This window comes from Alosa alosa, chromosome 2 (assembly GCF_017589495.1).
Source record: "Alosa alosa isolate M-15738 ecotype Scorff River chromosome 2, AALO_Geno_1.1, whole genome shotgun sequence".
In the NCBI taxonomy this organism is placed as follows: Eukaryota; Metazoa; Chordata; class Actinopteri; order Clupeiformes; family Clupeidae; genus Alosa; species Alosa alosa.
The window spans coordinates 35,393,345-35,407,318 of record NC_063190.1 but is presented as its reverse complement, the minus strand read 5'-3'; the positions used below and the strand labels follow the sequence as shown (position 1 = coordinate 35,407,318).

General features: G+C 41.5%; 3 protein-coding genes across 3 annotated transcripts in view; 2 read left to right on the top strand and 1 right to left on the bottom strand.

Annotated features, from left to right (window-relative positions):
• arl10 (ADP-ribosylation factor-like 10) overlaps positions 1 to 1,857 on the top strand; it is a 7,080-nt gene extending 5,223 nt beyond the window's left edge. Inside the window, exon 4 of the mRNA XM_048237686.1 lies at positions 1 to 1,857. This exon is cut by the window's left edge and continues 771 nt beyond it. The gene's annotated coding sequence lies outside the window, so the exon portion shown is untranslated.
• A 4-nt stretch (positions 1,858 to 1,861) lies between these two features.
• nop16 (NOP16 nucleolar protein homolog (yeast)) lies at positions 1,862 to 9,976 on the bottom strand. Its single transcript, XM_048237687.1, has 5 exons — positions 9,758 to 9,976; positions 8,859 to 8,967; positions 7,502 to 7,571; positions 5,490 to 5,599; positions 1,862 to 2,836 (listed from the first exon to the last, which is right to left on the bottom strand). Exons 1-5 carry the CDS (start codon positions 9,862 to 9,864, stop codon positions 2,711 to 2,713), a joined length of 522 nt encoding a protein of 173 aa, XP_048093644.1. The 5' UTR covers positions 9,865 to 9,976; the 3' UTR covers positions 1,862 to 2,710.
• Positions 9,977 to 13,334: 3,358 nt separating this feature from the next.
• The window catches only part of grk6 (G protein-coupled receptor kinase 6), a 70,020-nt gene continuing 69,380 nt past the window's right edge, over positions 13,335 to 13,974 (top strand). Inside the window, exon 1 of the mRNA XM_048233766.1 lies at positions 13,335 to 13,635. Coding sequence (XP_048089723.1) covers positions 13,584 to 13,635 — 52 coding nt within the window. The 5' untranslated portion in view covers positions 13,335 to 13,583. The remainder of the gene's footprint in view (positions 13,636 to 13,974) is intronic.

Sequence of the window (13,974 nt, the reverse complement as noted above, 5' to 3'; positions counted from 1 at the left end):
GAGCGGCCACACTGACAGGTCGGGTTTGCTTTTCAGAGGTAGCCATTCTTCATGTGACATGTTTAAGTTGCTATCTCTGCCCTTACGCAACAGTGCAGGACAGAAGGCCTCTTTGTCAGGCTGTTGTTGTTAAGTGTTCAAGAATGACAGTGAGCAGCCCAGGGCAGTGTTCCGCTCACCGCTCTCACACACGTTCTACGTTCTCTTCTGTCCAGGAGAATGTTCTTGGCAAACGTGTGCTTTGTTTTGCATTAATACGTTCAAATTTTATTCATGATATTATTTTTGCAAATAATATTTGTTACTTAAAATGTAGGCAACAGGGTGGGTGAGGACTTGTTTAAGACTTGTTTTTTATGTTCATTGCCTCTGTAAGTATCCATTGTGATAGTGAATTACTATTATGAAATATGATTAAGTACATTTTGGGTGCCAATTTCCTCAAACTGATATAACCCATTACTTTTGTAAGCCTATGGAGTTTAGCAAGGTGCTCATTTTATTGTAAAATAGGGAAAGATCCACCCAACACTAGTCAACCAGAGCCAGAGACACAAGAGTTTCAGCTGTTCTACAGTTTCTCTCTTCTGATATCTGAGAATAACTCAAGTTCTATTGTCACTTGACGTGTGTGACTGTATCTTACTGTAACAGTTGACCTCATGCATACCTCTGTGTGTGATTGTTGGCCTGAGCCAGGATATCATAGTCTTATTTCTTATTTTGTTTTCTAATCAAGACAGTCTACCATTTGTGTTTCAAGGCTGATGAAGCTGGAATTGCATTTTAAAGACATGAAGATGCATGCTTTGTATGAAGCATGCTAGGACCTGGGGTTGGGGTAACGTCACATAGCACATTTGTCCCGTCGTGGCTGTTACAGCTGTGAGATTGGCAAGGGCTGAACTCAGACACGTTTGCAGACACATGATGTTCACGGCATAGACACACATTGGTAATGGCTCCTTAACTTAAAATTCTAGTAACATTATTTAGGTTAGCTGTGTGCTGACCGGAAATCTAAGGCTTACAGATATGGTCGACTGCAAAGTTTATTTCCCAGTGTCTGGGAGAAACTCCATCCATATTATATGCTGGGATAGTGTGTTCTAAGCCAGTAGCATAGCCTACTGGTGCAGATGATTCATATGGAGTGGCTTTTCGTCCAGCGTAGGAGACACCTGATAATGTAAACAAACTCTGCTGCCTGAGGATATAGCTGGCTGAAAGTCAACAGTCTCTGCCCTCGAGAGCACCACATGAGCACATAATATAGTTCACACACCTCCTGGTTTCTGCGATGAGCAAACACACTCAAAACACATGTGATGAGCAAAGTCCAGCCCTGAATGTATGTAGGTGTCTATACCTTGCAGCTATCAGCCTCGCTCAGTATTTACCTGGTGGATGGTTGGTTTGTGGCAATCATGGACAACAGATGTAAATTAGCCTTGTGGCTATAATCTGGCCCAATTATATATTGTGCATTGTCCCTGTCAAATAAACGTAAATAAATAAATACATTTAACAAATTGAAGCATTATCAAACCTTAAATTTTGTATTCTGAGGCAGAGGAAAATAACTCCTAATTAGTTGGACTATTATTATTATTTAAAGTATTTATATCTGTAAACAAATGTTTTTCTACTTTGTGCAGTACCTCGATCCATTGCAAGGGGTGCTAAGCAAGTTGTGCACTGAGGCAGTCCTTGGTGGCTTCTCCATACACATGTTTGTATAACTTCATTACATAACTCCATATTCCTGTACCTGTGAATGTGTCTTCTCAGTGTATATACATACATACACACACACACATCTCCAAATGTGTGCACTGAATAAAACTCTCAAATACCTCTGTGCATGTGGTACACTTCTGTATTAAAAACAGCATGGATCACAGTTACCGCACATTAATCTTACGCAAGCTCCTCCCCAAACAGAACACACAAACACACACACACACACACACAGGTGTGTGCAGACGTGGCGAAAGATGGTAGTCCCCAATAATCCAGCTCGGACATATTCCAAAATAACAAACCCATGTGGAAATGTGTAATCTCACCACATCGTTCAAGAGTGGATTTCTCAATCCCGCTGTGTCAGACCCAAGCGTCGTGCGAACATAATCCCAGGACACCACGTCCGCAGCATGTAATCCCAGTGCACCACGTCTGCAGCATATGTGCATCCCTCCTGAGGGTTTTGGATTTATAAAGGGGATGAGAACAGACCGTCTTTTCTTCATTTAAATTAGAAACATTTCACATGGATGCTTTATACTAAATCTCTCTCCTCCGCCTGGAAATCAAAGGTTTTAGAGGGTGATCTATACAGTGGGAGATATACAGCTGAAAACACATTACTGAACGAGGTCCAAACGTCATGGCAACCATGATGACATTTAAAGTACAAAATAAAAACGTAACCCCAGCCATCTGACATCCATTATGATCCTACGCTAATGCAAGTCATATCGACAAGACCGTTCAGCATGGCGTCACTCCCTCGTTTGTCTTTAGACTAACTTGGAAAACAGTCTGTCACTCATCCATGCCCTTTGACCTCTCCTGTCTACTCCGCAGGAGAGGTCAGAGGATAGAGAGACGCAGTGATGGGGTTGAACTCCGCCCCCTTGTTGTTGTTTTCTGAGCGGCACAACACGCCTCGATGGGTAACGTCCACTGCCCCCCACCGCTCAGTCTCTCAAGCCTTGAGCGACTGCATGAAGGTGGAGTAATCTTCGGCGTGGCACTGCTTGTAGTCTTCGATTTTCCTCTTGATCTGTTTGGGCGTGTCCTGGTAGTAGTTCTTCTCATCTCGCGCCATGGCCTGGGAGAACAGAGGAAACAGAGTTAACAACGAGTAGGGGGTCACCAACTGCATTTCTGTTGTCTTTTGGGAAAAGGCGAAACACAGCAAACCTGCCAACCATGAAAAACGTTTTGAGTAGCACCTCGAGCCGAGAAAACATAAACATTGCTCACGTCGGCCTTCATGCATTGAGCCAAAAACAGACATAGCCATACTCACAAGACACGTTTTGGATAGCGACCCATCTTTAATATTAAATATCTATCTAAATGGGATCCAATGTGTTCCTGAAAGTGCAAACTGAATCTTTTACGGTAGCTTTAATGTTGACAATCTGTTTTAGGGCCTAATAATCCTGGGGCCTGTACTACGAAGGGAGCTTAACCTACCCAGATGTAACCCAGGGTTACTTTGTTAAACCGGGGTTGACAAAACCTGGTTATCTTAAGTGGTGTTAATCGGTACTACGACGCTGATTGTGAAGTTGATTTGTTGAGCCGGGGTTAACCTAATTGGAGTTTGTGCGCGTTCACATAAAAGGGGCGGGCCAAACGCACATGGCAGCAGGTGAAAATGAAACACAAAAACATTATTCAGAATAGTAGGTTTATATAGTTATAGCTTGCATTAATATTTCTTAATTATGAAAACATGTAGGCCTAGCTTATAGCCTTCACTTGGCCTCTGTTTTACAGCTAACAAGAAAAAGGTGTCTGAACACTACTGTAGGAGGAAAGGCACCAGAGTGTTTTACAGTAGCAGAACAGTTGGCCATCGCAAATAATAGTGGAAGGCCGATTATGGAGGGGTTGAGGAGGCATTGATTGGGATTCTGGTGATGTGGAAATGTGTAGCCTTTATGTGCGGTACAGTAATATGACATTCAATTCAACAAGTTTGTTAAAATTGTGATTTTAATTTATTAGGCCTACTGTAGGCCTATGTCCGATTTATTTTCGGACATACAGTATTCTTGCATCACCGATGGAATACATGAATGTCCACGTACGGGCATTGCTATGAAATGTCTTCCTAGATCATCTGACAAAGACAACGAATTCCCTCGGCTGACAATATATATCTTCATAGAAAATATCGTCCGGGTAGGCTATATATAATTTTCTGGCGGTCTCTAAAACCCTAAGCCCTGCGAAAGAGTCCCTCACGATTTGCGCTCCAATGTCGTATGGATCATCCAGATGCGCCGACATGTCTCGAGAAATTGTTAGTGGAGGGTGGTACTTATAAAGGGTGTGGTTAACGGAAACCTCGGGTTAACCAAGAACATAACCTGGTCGAACAGGTTTGAGATGCAGCGTAAATTGCCATGGCAGCATACCTTGGTTAAAACCTATCCACCTTTAAGTGATGCGGGTTAATCGGGAAGTTACGCCACCGTGATCAAGTTACTCTCAAAGTTACCCAGATAAGCCAGTAACCCCGCTTCGTAGTACAGGCCCCTGACCTATGAAAACCACTTGTGTTGATAAGCACTGATGTGGGTATGTTGTCCATTTTCTTTTATGTGGGCCCTATTTGATCATGCCTGGTATTATACCTCTTTTCAATCCATTATTATTAAAGATTTATTTTGTAAAGAAATACATCTATCGCCCATGTTATGCCAACATATCTAATTCACCTGGAGATAGAGGCTTATGGACATCTGCTGTTGTCAGTGTGTAGTCTATCCCTTTACTTACAATAACCTACATGTTTTGTTTATTTGTAAAAAAACAAAAAATCATTGTTCAATTATTACCTGCTGACTAATGCAAATTACTGATTGCTTTTAAAGAATTTCACTTGCACGTGCACTTAAGTTTCTTTCAGATCGTGGTGTCTTTCTGCCATCCGTGAGGCTGCAATGATTATCCCAACTACAGTGATAGGTGCACGATCTCCGTCTGTAAGCCTATTATTTGTTCTCACTTGTTTTCACGCTAATAATCAAGAAGAAGGATCCATATGCTCCAAAGAAAAAAACAAAATGAACACTCATTAATAAGCAGCTCAAAATAATCGTTGTTAATTGCTGCATTTTGCCTTGGAAAGGTCCGCGCTCCATTAGCGCCTTAGTTATGAAAACTTTAACCATCAGCGACACATGCTAACTGAAACAACTTATGAACAAGTAATAACGTTCCAAGACATAGTCAAACTATTAGGCCTAGGTGAATTTACAATCGCACTTATTGGAATATTTTTAGTTTCACAGCAAAACGGCAGCTAGGGGAACGTAAATTTGCGAGTGAACACTTCTTGTTAAACTCACCTCATCAAGTCTTTCATTTAAGCCACCGTTGGCTGAAGAAAAACTAACAGAGAGGCCACTATGCTTTGCCTGTCATTCTCACTGGTCACTTTCTCTCTGTATCTCATCCTCGCGGGAAATTCACATGCTCAAGGAGCTTTCCGGAGAGGTTGGATGTCTGCTCGTTTTGCGTAGTTTTAAGTAAAAAATCGTAGCGGCGTATTTTGATGTGAAAATGCGTGGTTGCTACGCAAAATGTGTACAGGTTGGCAGGTCTGACACAGCTAAATGTGGTGTTAGGAAGCGTTCACTACTGCTGGTCAGTTGGAAAGGGACTTCAATAGGCCAATGTAAGGGTGTCACAGTCACTTAGACTTTAAAATGCCACTGTCTGATGTGAAGGTCACTGTCCTCCACCTTGTAGTTGCCATTCCCATGCTCGCGCAGCATGTGCTGGGCGTACTCGATCAGATCTCTGGACAGGGTCTTGGAGCTCTGGCTGGGGATGCTGGCCTGGGCTTCCATGTCTGGAAAACAATAGGAGCAAACAGGATTTACACGTGCGACGGACCCAAGTTCAAATTCTCTCTCTCTCTGTGAAGGCAAGAACAATAAAGGCCCTAACAATACCCATAAAAAACACTTCACACTTCTGCAAAGACCAGTGTCTAGTACTCGTTTCCACAGGACTTGAGGTAAAAAACCTTGTGCGAGTTGTTCCTTCCACACAAAACACTTGTTTCCACCACAGATTATGAGTGTGTTGAAGGGAAGGAGGGATGGTTCGCCTCTTCAAAGTCTGCTTTATTGTCAATTTCTTCACATGTCAAGACATACAAAGAGATCGAAATTGCGTTTCCTACTATCCCACGGTGGAGACAAGACATATTTTACCAATTTGGTCCACAGACAAACATAACATTCAAGTAAACAATATAAAAAGTAAAAATAAGAAGGCACATACAATGAAGAAATAAGAGCAGCAAAATTTGGTAGAAATTGTGCAATTGTGCATACAGTAGACAGTCAATATAATAGTGCAAAAGTCAGGCCAATAAATGGCTGAGGTAGTTTTGTTTGACCTAAGTATGCAAGTGGCATAGGTCAAACAAAACTACCTCAGCCATTTATTCATGATGACGCATCTGTTCTTGGTGGCCTAGCAGAGCATGAAGTATACTACAACAGGCTCTATATCAGAAGTCCCTGTCCTAGAAATCTCTAAAGCGTTCAAACGCATTATGAACGCAGACTTCAAACAAGTTGTGTCTATTCAAGGATAATACAATGTCTTCCATTGAGTTATTGCAAGAACTTTAATGGAAAGTGAGCAGTGTTGGCAACAAATCAACAGTTTAACATGCTGTCCTCAAAGCTCAGAAGAAATGATGACATTCATTCTCATACGCTCATCTGTCTTTACTACAACAGGGCACCTCTTGTCCATGCATGGGGGTCTGGGGATGGTGGCGCCACAGAACTCCACATGCCCCGGGACTAGGGGTGGGCGATATGGACAAAAAATAATATCTCTATATTTTTTGTGATTTTGATGATAATGATAAGTCTATCCTTTTAAAAAAAATTGTAGAAGTCTGAATTACTTTACAGCTCATTATTTATGAATAGCATCAATACAATAATAACCAATAACCTATCCTGTGACTTTTTAACCAAATCAACCAATGCATTGTCACATGGTCTAGCCAGCTACATTAAAGAAGATGACTAGGCCTAACAGTTTCCCAAGAGAAAGTCTGAAGCTCCTTTCAAAAACCTTTACTTAGGATTCACTGTAAAACTAAGCAGACCAACAGAGTACATCCAAGTTATTTCCTTCGATGTTTTGTTTAAGAGAAATCATGTAGGCTAGCATTCCAAGTTACAGAATAGAAACTAATGCGTTAGCTTATGGCTAATGTATATGAGAAATCCCAAAGAGATGCTAACGGTTAGCATAATCGATACACCTAGATATTTAGAGCGAACTTCAGTCCATATACAAAAGGGTTACATGAGAAGAGTTCTTTGTTTACAACTGACTATTAAAATACTCAAAGGCAAATGTTTTTTCTCCATATAATACCATGTAGGAAAAAGTGTGACTCTCATTAATGCTACGTGAACAGAAGTAGCTGAACAAATTCCAAGTAGGCTACGTCTGGATCTCGCTACACAAAATAAACGGCCTGCGTGTAACAACGTGGACCCACTAGCAATCATGTGACACTTGCTCTGCTGCAACGGGGCTTCTCTTGCATACACCTCCTGGATTTAGTGAATGTATGGGGTTTCAATGCGTGATTTTGAGTGTTTTTTCCCCCCTAAGTAGTTTAAATACTCAATAATGTAAATGTGCACATCGTTAAAACAACAATCACGATATTTTCGCAGACGATATATATCGCCCACCCCTACCCGGGACTTACCTTTGATCACATATGGCTTCTTTATCAGGAGTTCGTCTGGCTCCACATCCATGGCTTCAGTGTTGGTGAGCTAGAAATAAAAACCCAGTTGAAGCTATGAAGGGCTTCACTAAACTACAGCATCCCAAGACAATGCGTCTCAAACACGATATGTAAATATCCAACACACACCTCATACAATGCATCACTACTCTAGTGTCAGCTAACAAATAATTTGATTTGTTTACATTGACGATGACAGACAGTACATCAGGAAATCATTTCAAATATTACAAATTGCGGAGGAAGAATAGTTTTGCTTGATTCCCCAAAGAAGGCTTGTAACTGTAACTTAAATAGTATGTCAACAAAGGTAACACTTTATTATAAGGTGCCATAACAAATAGCAAACAAGTCATTACCTAACCCTTTATTAAAGGACCAGTATGTAGGAAATAATGGAAAATAAATGATAACCATTCCAAAAATGATCACCATTTGTTGTCAGAGAGTAAGGAAACACGATGAATTGAAGTAATGGCTTATTTGACAACATTACTATAACCTGTAAAACCCTAGCCTAGAAATATAGACGCGCCCCCTACTGCCAGGGCTAGTCTAGCAACTCTCCGTTGGCTTGTGAGCTCCAGAAATCGAAACTCAATCAGGCCAATGAAATCGTGTATAGAGTCGTTAAGTGGGCTTAACATAATGATTGATGGCAGAGTTGCAACGGTTTGGCTTGAATTCCCTGCTACTTGAAAACAAATGGATGGATGTTGCTGTTGGCGAACAGTGTGACACGAGTTAAGCTTTTATTAAGTTGGCAAACGTTTGAACTAGCCAACTAGCTCCGCTGGTGGGAAACGCATGGGACTCATAGCGCTGCCACTGTCCTATTGCGTGCAGAGGGAATTTGAAAGACAACTGATTAAGAGGCTCGCGTCTGGTAGTCTTGAGAAAGTTCACCTGTGTTTTGATTTTGGCCTACAGAATGTTCAGTAACAACCCTACAAATCACTCCTTTAATATTTGTAAATTGTTACAAAAATATCTATTTGGCACAACTTAGTAGCTACACCATTACTAGTGTAAGAAATGCAATGAAATTGTGTTTGTAAAGATGTAAAGTGCATATTGGACATTGGGGAGGGATTGGGGAGGTGGGTTGGCTGTGTAGAGATTGTGTGAGTGTTGGGGGTGATGGGGCAATAAAGACTATTAACTTGTGCCAAATAGATATTTTAGTAACAATTTACAAATATTAACAGCTACTTATTATGGCACCTTATTATAAAGTGTTACCCAAAGTTCCAGTTTGCACTGTTCAGTGGCCCTGCCCTGATGTGTGAGACTCAGGTTCTAGTTCATATTTTACCTTAGGCTGACGAATAGGCAGAACAGTTTTGGTGTCATGTTGCAGTCCCATCTCCCTCAAGTTCTGCTGAACCGTTTTCCGGTCATCCCACGCGTTTCTGATCTGAGCACTGCATATGAGATCGGACACACGTCACTATCAACAGCGACAAATCTGCGGTTATTGGCAGGTATTCCAAACTAAACTATAAAACATTTCTGTCAGTTAAAATAGTCCGTTTAAAAAAAAAATGAGGCATCTTTCTCTTGCTTTCGCTGACCTCTTCCGGTCATCATGAGAACCATCTTTACTTCGTTAAATCCAGGGCTATTGCAATGCTCATGATTAAGGGATGCAGTCACACAATCATTCAATCTGACTATTGAACTGTCAAATGTAACGATGACCTAGGACCCCGTAACAGACGGAATTACTGTAAAATGTTCACGTTAATTACAATGTGATCCAACAGAAGCTAATAGCTTGAAATGCAATCTGTCTTCGCGTCTAATAGAACACTCAGTCAAGTGAAAGGTTAGTGGTGATTCAAATACAATCCAATGACTGCGATGGTTGTTGTTTTATGAAGTAATCCATGAGGCACAAAGATCAGTGGACACATCAGGTAACATTATTAATGCTATCCGCTAATAGTTAGATGGCTAACAGCTACGTTAGCTTGTCCATGCACTCAATGCACTTCATGCACAGAGGAGTTACAGTACGCTTCATCACGCAGTAATTATTTCAGAGAAACGAGAAGAATCCCCAGGCAACATATGATAACATGTTATGACACAACTAGCGACATTTTCTGCTTCCCAATGAAAACCCAGCTAGTCTACTAGCAGCTGGAGTGCAAAACACATGGAACTACTACATTGAGGGGCTAATTTAGATAACCACAACATGTGTCTTACCATTCAATCGTTGGAGCTAGCTTCCTCCTTAACTTCGTTCTAAGCTTCTTTCTGTCTTTCGTGTAATCAAACTTCTTTCGCTTGGAGGATTTCTTAGCCTTTGGCATTGTTTTTGTAGGTTAGCACTCTCGTTAAAGTAACTTTCACGTCCCGAAGTACAGACGACAAAACACCATAGACAGTAAAAGAAAACACGTGTGTCGGGATCACGTGACATATGTAGCCTCTCTTAGCTGCGCTTGATGATGACGTAACCAGCAATGCGGCGACCACAGCTGTAAACATATTTTATACAGTCTATGCTGTAAACACAGTTTGCATCCCAAGACAGCATCTCAACCTGCCTATGGAACCATAAGTATGCTGTTGCTAGCAAATATATGCATATTACAGTTGATATAGCCTGTTAAATTATACACATAGAGCATCATGCTTTAGCCTGATGTGTATTGCAACATTACAATCACATTTTGTGGACACTTTGTTGCCAAAATTCTACAAGCTCGGACTCAGATTGGCTTGGTCCTGGCTATGGCGAGGACTGCACACAGACCAATGGGATGTGTTTTTGGTACACAGACTATTCGAATAGCCTAGGCCTCAATGTTTTCAAATAGCCTCTGCAATTTGCAGAATCAGTTCAGGAGCACTAGGCCTACATCGATTTGTCTAGGCTGCTAAAGAGTATTTCCGTACTCTGATGACATCTACCTAAACAATTGTGTGCAAATATGATAGTGGAAAGGAAATAAAAGTGTTTACAACTAAAAGCACAATCACTTCAGGACCAACATATGATCTATTACCAACTATGTACCCTGTAAATGCTGTCTCAACAGCACAATTGGCTATTTGCAGTACTGGTTAGATGTAAAATGCCATTTCGTTGCACTGGTAGCCTATTTGACTTGTGCAATAACAATAAAGTTGAATCTGATCTATATGCCATTTTGGTCAAAAGGAAAGTATCCTGCTACCAAGCAAGGATCAGAATAAGGCATTGTTCCACATACAGGTCATCTGTGACCTTTGACCCTATGATGATTGCATCCATGACTAAACTGGGCCGTGTTTCCTAAAACCATAACTTTTCCACTTTGTTGGTTGCAATGCAATTTCCCATTGCCAACCAACTAAGTTGCTTACAGGTTAACAACTATGGTTTTGGGAAACACACCCCAGGTCAGTAGTTTAATATTTACAAACATTTTTAATGTGAGACACCAACCATCCAGCAGTACACCAGTTTAAAACAAAGTCAGTTTTACTTGTTTTAATAGTTTTAATAGTCTTTTCAGTTTACTAATAATTTCAGTTAAAAATGACAGAAGTAGAAAATGATTAGGAACATATTTGCCCACTCTGTAAATGCTGTTATGGGCAAACACGTGTCTGTGCCTCCCCATAGTGTGAGTATACCACTGTGCAAGACGTCAACTTATCTCAACCCTCACCCAAAGCCCAGACACTTTGGGGAAGTGCCATCTACACAATACAGCTGCTCTAAGCCACAAGGCTCTGGTGACAGAGTCTTCTCTTTCATAGCCATAGCTAGAATGATAACACAACAGGAGGAAGGGAGGTGTGAGGGAAGAAAAGAGAGAGAGAGAGAGAGAGATGGGAAGAAAGACAGAAAAGGTTGTACAGGATAACAAGTGGTTGGGGCGATATAATCACCTTCTGAGAGGTCTGTATGTAGTACTTCAAAGACAATTTATAGTTACAACACTTTGATGCAACTAAAACACAGAAGCACCAGTCAAGACAACTGCTTGTGCAACTCATGTAGTATTTCGTAACACTGAACTCAAACAACCCCCATCACCATGACTACATTTCATGAGCTTAGCATCAGCTCCCTGCACAATAACACCAAATTTAAACGTAAAATGCCATAATTGTGTAATAGACACAGGTAAGTAGGCTGTTGAATATAATGTAAAATGCCATAATTGTGTAATAGACACAGGTAAGTAGGCTGTTGAATGTAATGTAAAATGCCATAATTGTGTAATAGACACAGGTAAGTAGGCTGTTGAATGTAATGTAAAATGCCATAATTGTGTAATAGACACAGGTAAGTAGGCTGTTGAATATAATGTAAAATGCCATAATTGTGTAATAAACACTGTTAAGTAGGCTGTTGAATAATAAACATAGATAAGTATGGGCGGTTTGGGCAGCCGTGGCCCACTTTGGGCAGCCGTGGCCCACTGGTTAGCACTCTGGACTTGTAACCGGAGGGTTGCCGGTTCGAGCCCCGACCAGTGGGCCGCGGCTGAAGTGCCCTTGAGCAAGGCACCTAACCCCTCACTGCTCCCCGAGCGCCGCCGATGAAGCAGGCAGCTCACTGCGCCGGGATTAGTGTGTGCTTCACCTCACTGTGTGTTCACTGTGTGCTGTTTGTGTTTCACTAATTCACCGATTGGGTTAAATGCAGAGACCAAATTTCCCTTCACGGGATCAAAAAAGTATATATACTATACTATACTATACTATACTAAGTAGGCTGTTGAATATAATGTTAAATGCCATAATTGTGTAATAAACTATAGATAAGTAGGCTGCATGATACTGAAAGTCATGTGGCACAACAGTGTCATCTTGTCATTATGGTGTAAATGCAATAAGAGGTCGCAATGTCTACACGGCAACACAACCAATCAGGTGAGCTGCACACTGCAGTGATAAAGCGTTATTTAAATGTTGCTTCTGGCATGACAGTTATTTTATATTGATTCAAAATGATACGTGTGTATTGGCCAACCTTTAAATGTAATACCTGGCAACGAAACAAATTAACAAATTCTCACAGATTCTATTCTTGAAATAATACAAATATTATGAAGTTCAGATGTCAGATTAAATTTGTAAGTCATTCTGTGTTTATCTTGACTTTATTTGGCAATCTGATCGTGAGACTTCAGGGGTAAGAATAGAATTTCTGAAGGAACAGCAGCAGAGTGGGGAGATGGATATCTAAATGCCATGTCCTTTCAGTAGTGCTGCCTGTCGGCTTTTAAAGAGGCTCAACTTCTTCACCATTCAAAGCAAGTAGCTGTAACAACCAAAGGAAGATACTTCTATCAGAGCTGTGAGCCATCTGTAATCTGTATACATCAGCTGGACCTATCGGATTTCTAACATTTTGTTTTCAAATAATTAAAATATTGATGAGCAAATCCAAATAGGCCCTCTTTCAGGCCTACCCATGCAGGTGAAAAAACTTGTATCTGTCTATGTATGTATGTATGTATCTGTCTATGTTATCTGGATTATGGGGTTGCACTTGACTAATACAGTAGGCTACATGCCTCTAGATGTCCCTATAGTATTACCCCCATTAAATGTTGGCTTACACACGAATCATTGGGCGTGGCAAGGCAGCAGAGTAGGTCCGAGTTTTACATGCTGTCACACTGCAAGGAATGAAATAGCGGATGTGTTCATTGTGATATGACATCCGTTCAATATCCACGCGCCCTCGATTCTCCCCCTTCATGGTCTGAAGAACATGGATAGATTGACAGACGCACCAGGAAGCTCTCTTTCGGTCTGATTGGCCGTACGCCAGAGAGTTTACTTTTTCAGGTGGGTTGCTCTGGACAGCTGCGATTGGACAGTGCGGAGCGTTATAGGGTGGAGCATTTTGAAGTGCAGCGACGTAGTTGAAGATTTGGGGGCGGAGAAAAAGAGAAGCTAACGACAACGGCAAAGGGAGTCATTCAAGGGTTATATTCCGTCGTGGGGGGGAGAGGGGGAGGACACGCTCACTGCCAACCCGGCGACGAGGTCGGGCCTGTGGTGCTTGCTACCCCATGAAACCATGGAACTCGAGAATATCGTGGCCAACACTGTCCTCATCAAGGCGAGGGAAGGTAAGAGCCGACGAACCTCCGGGGCAGCGCTTCGGCGGCTGACACCAACACGTTTTAATCGTATCACACAGCTGCCAAACGTGGGGACTCCCAGAGGAAGCCAAGGCCAAATATGATAGTTGTAGACATTATATTCTAACAATTACATTTGGATCGATTGGGCCTGTATATCGATGTCTTGATTGTGCGTTTTAGATGACATAAGACCATCTTAACCCTTCAGATGGACAGGCGTAAAGGATGGAACTGTCATTCGGACAAGTGTACGCTACTGCAACGAAGACAGCTCCCGTGCATGTTGATAGCATCGTATTTACAATTAGATATATGTTAAAACGG

Bases quoted from the DNA above. Each gene is read 5' to 3' on its own strand.
- nop16 (XM_048237687.1), bottom strand. From the start codon at position 9,864: ATGCCAAAGGCTAAGAAATCCTCCAAGCGAAAGAAGTTTGATTACACG. The intron at 5,600-7,501 runs GTAAGTCCCGGG...ATTGTTTTCCAG, and splicing joins GAAGCCATATGTGATCAAAG to ACATGGAAGCCCAGGCCAGC. The intron at 2,837-5,489 runs GTGGAGGACAGT...CTGTTCTCCCAG, and splicing joins ATGGGAATGGCAACTACAAG to GCCATGGCGCGAGATGAGAA.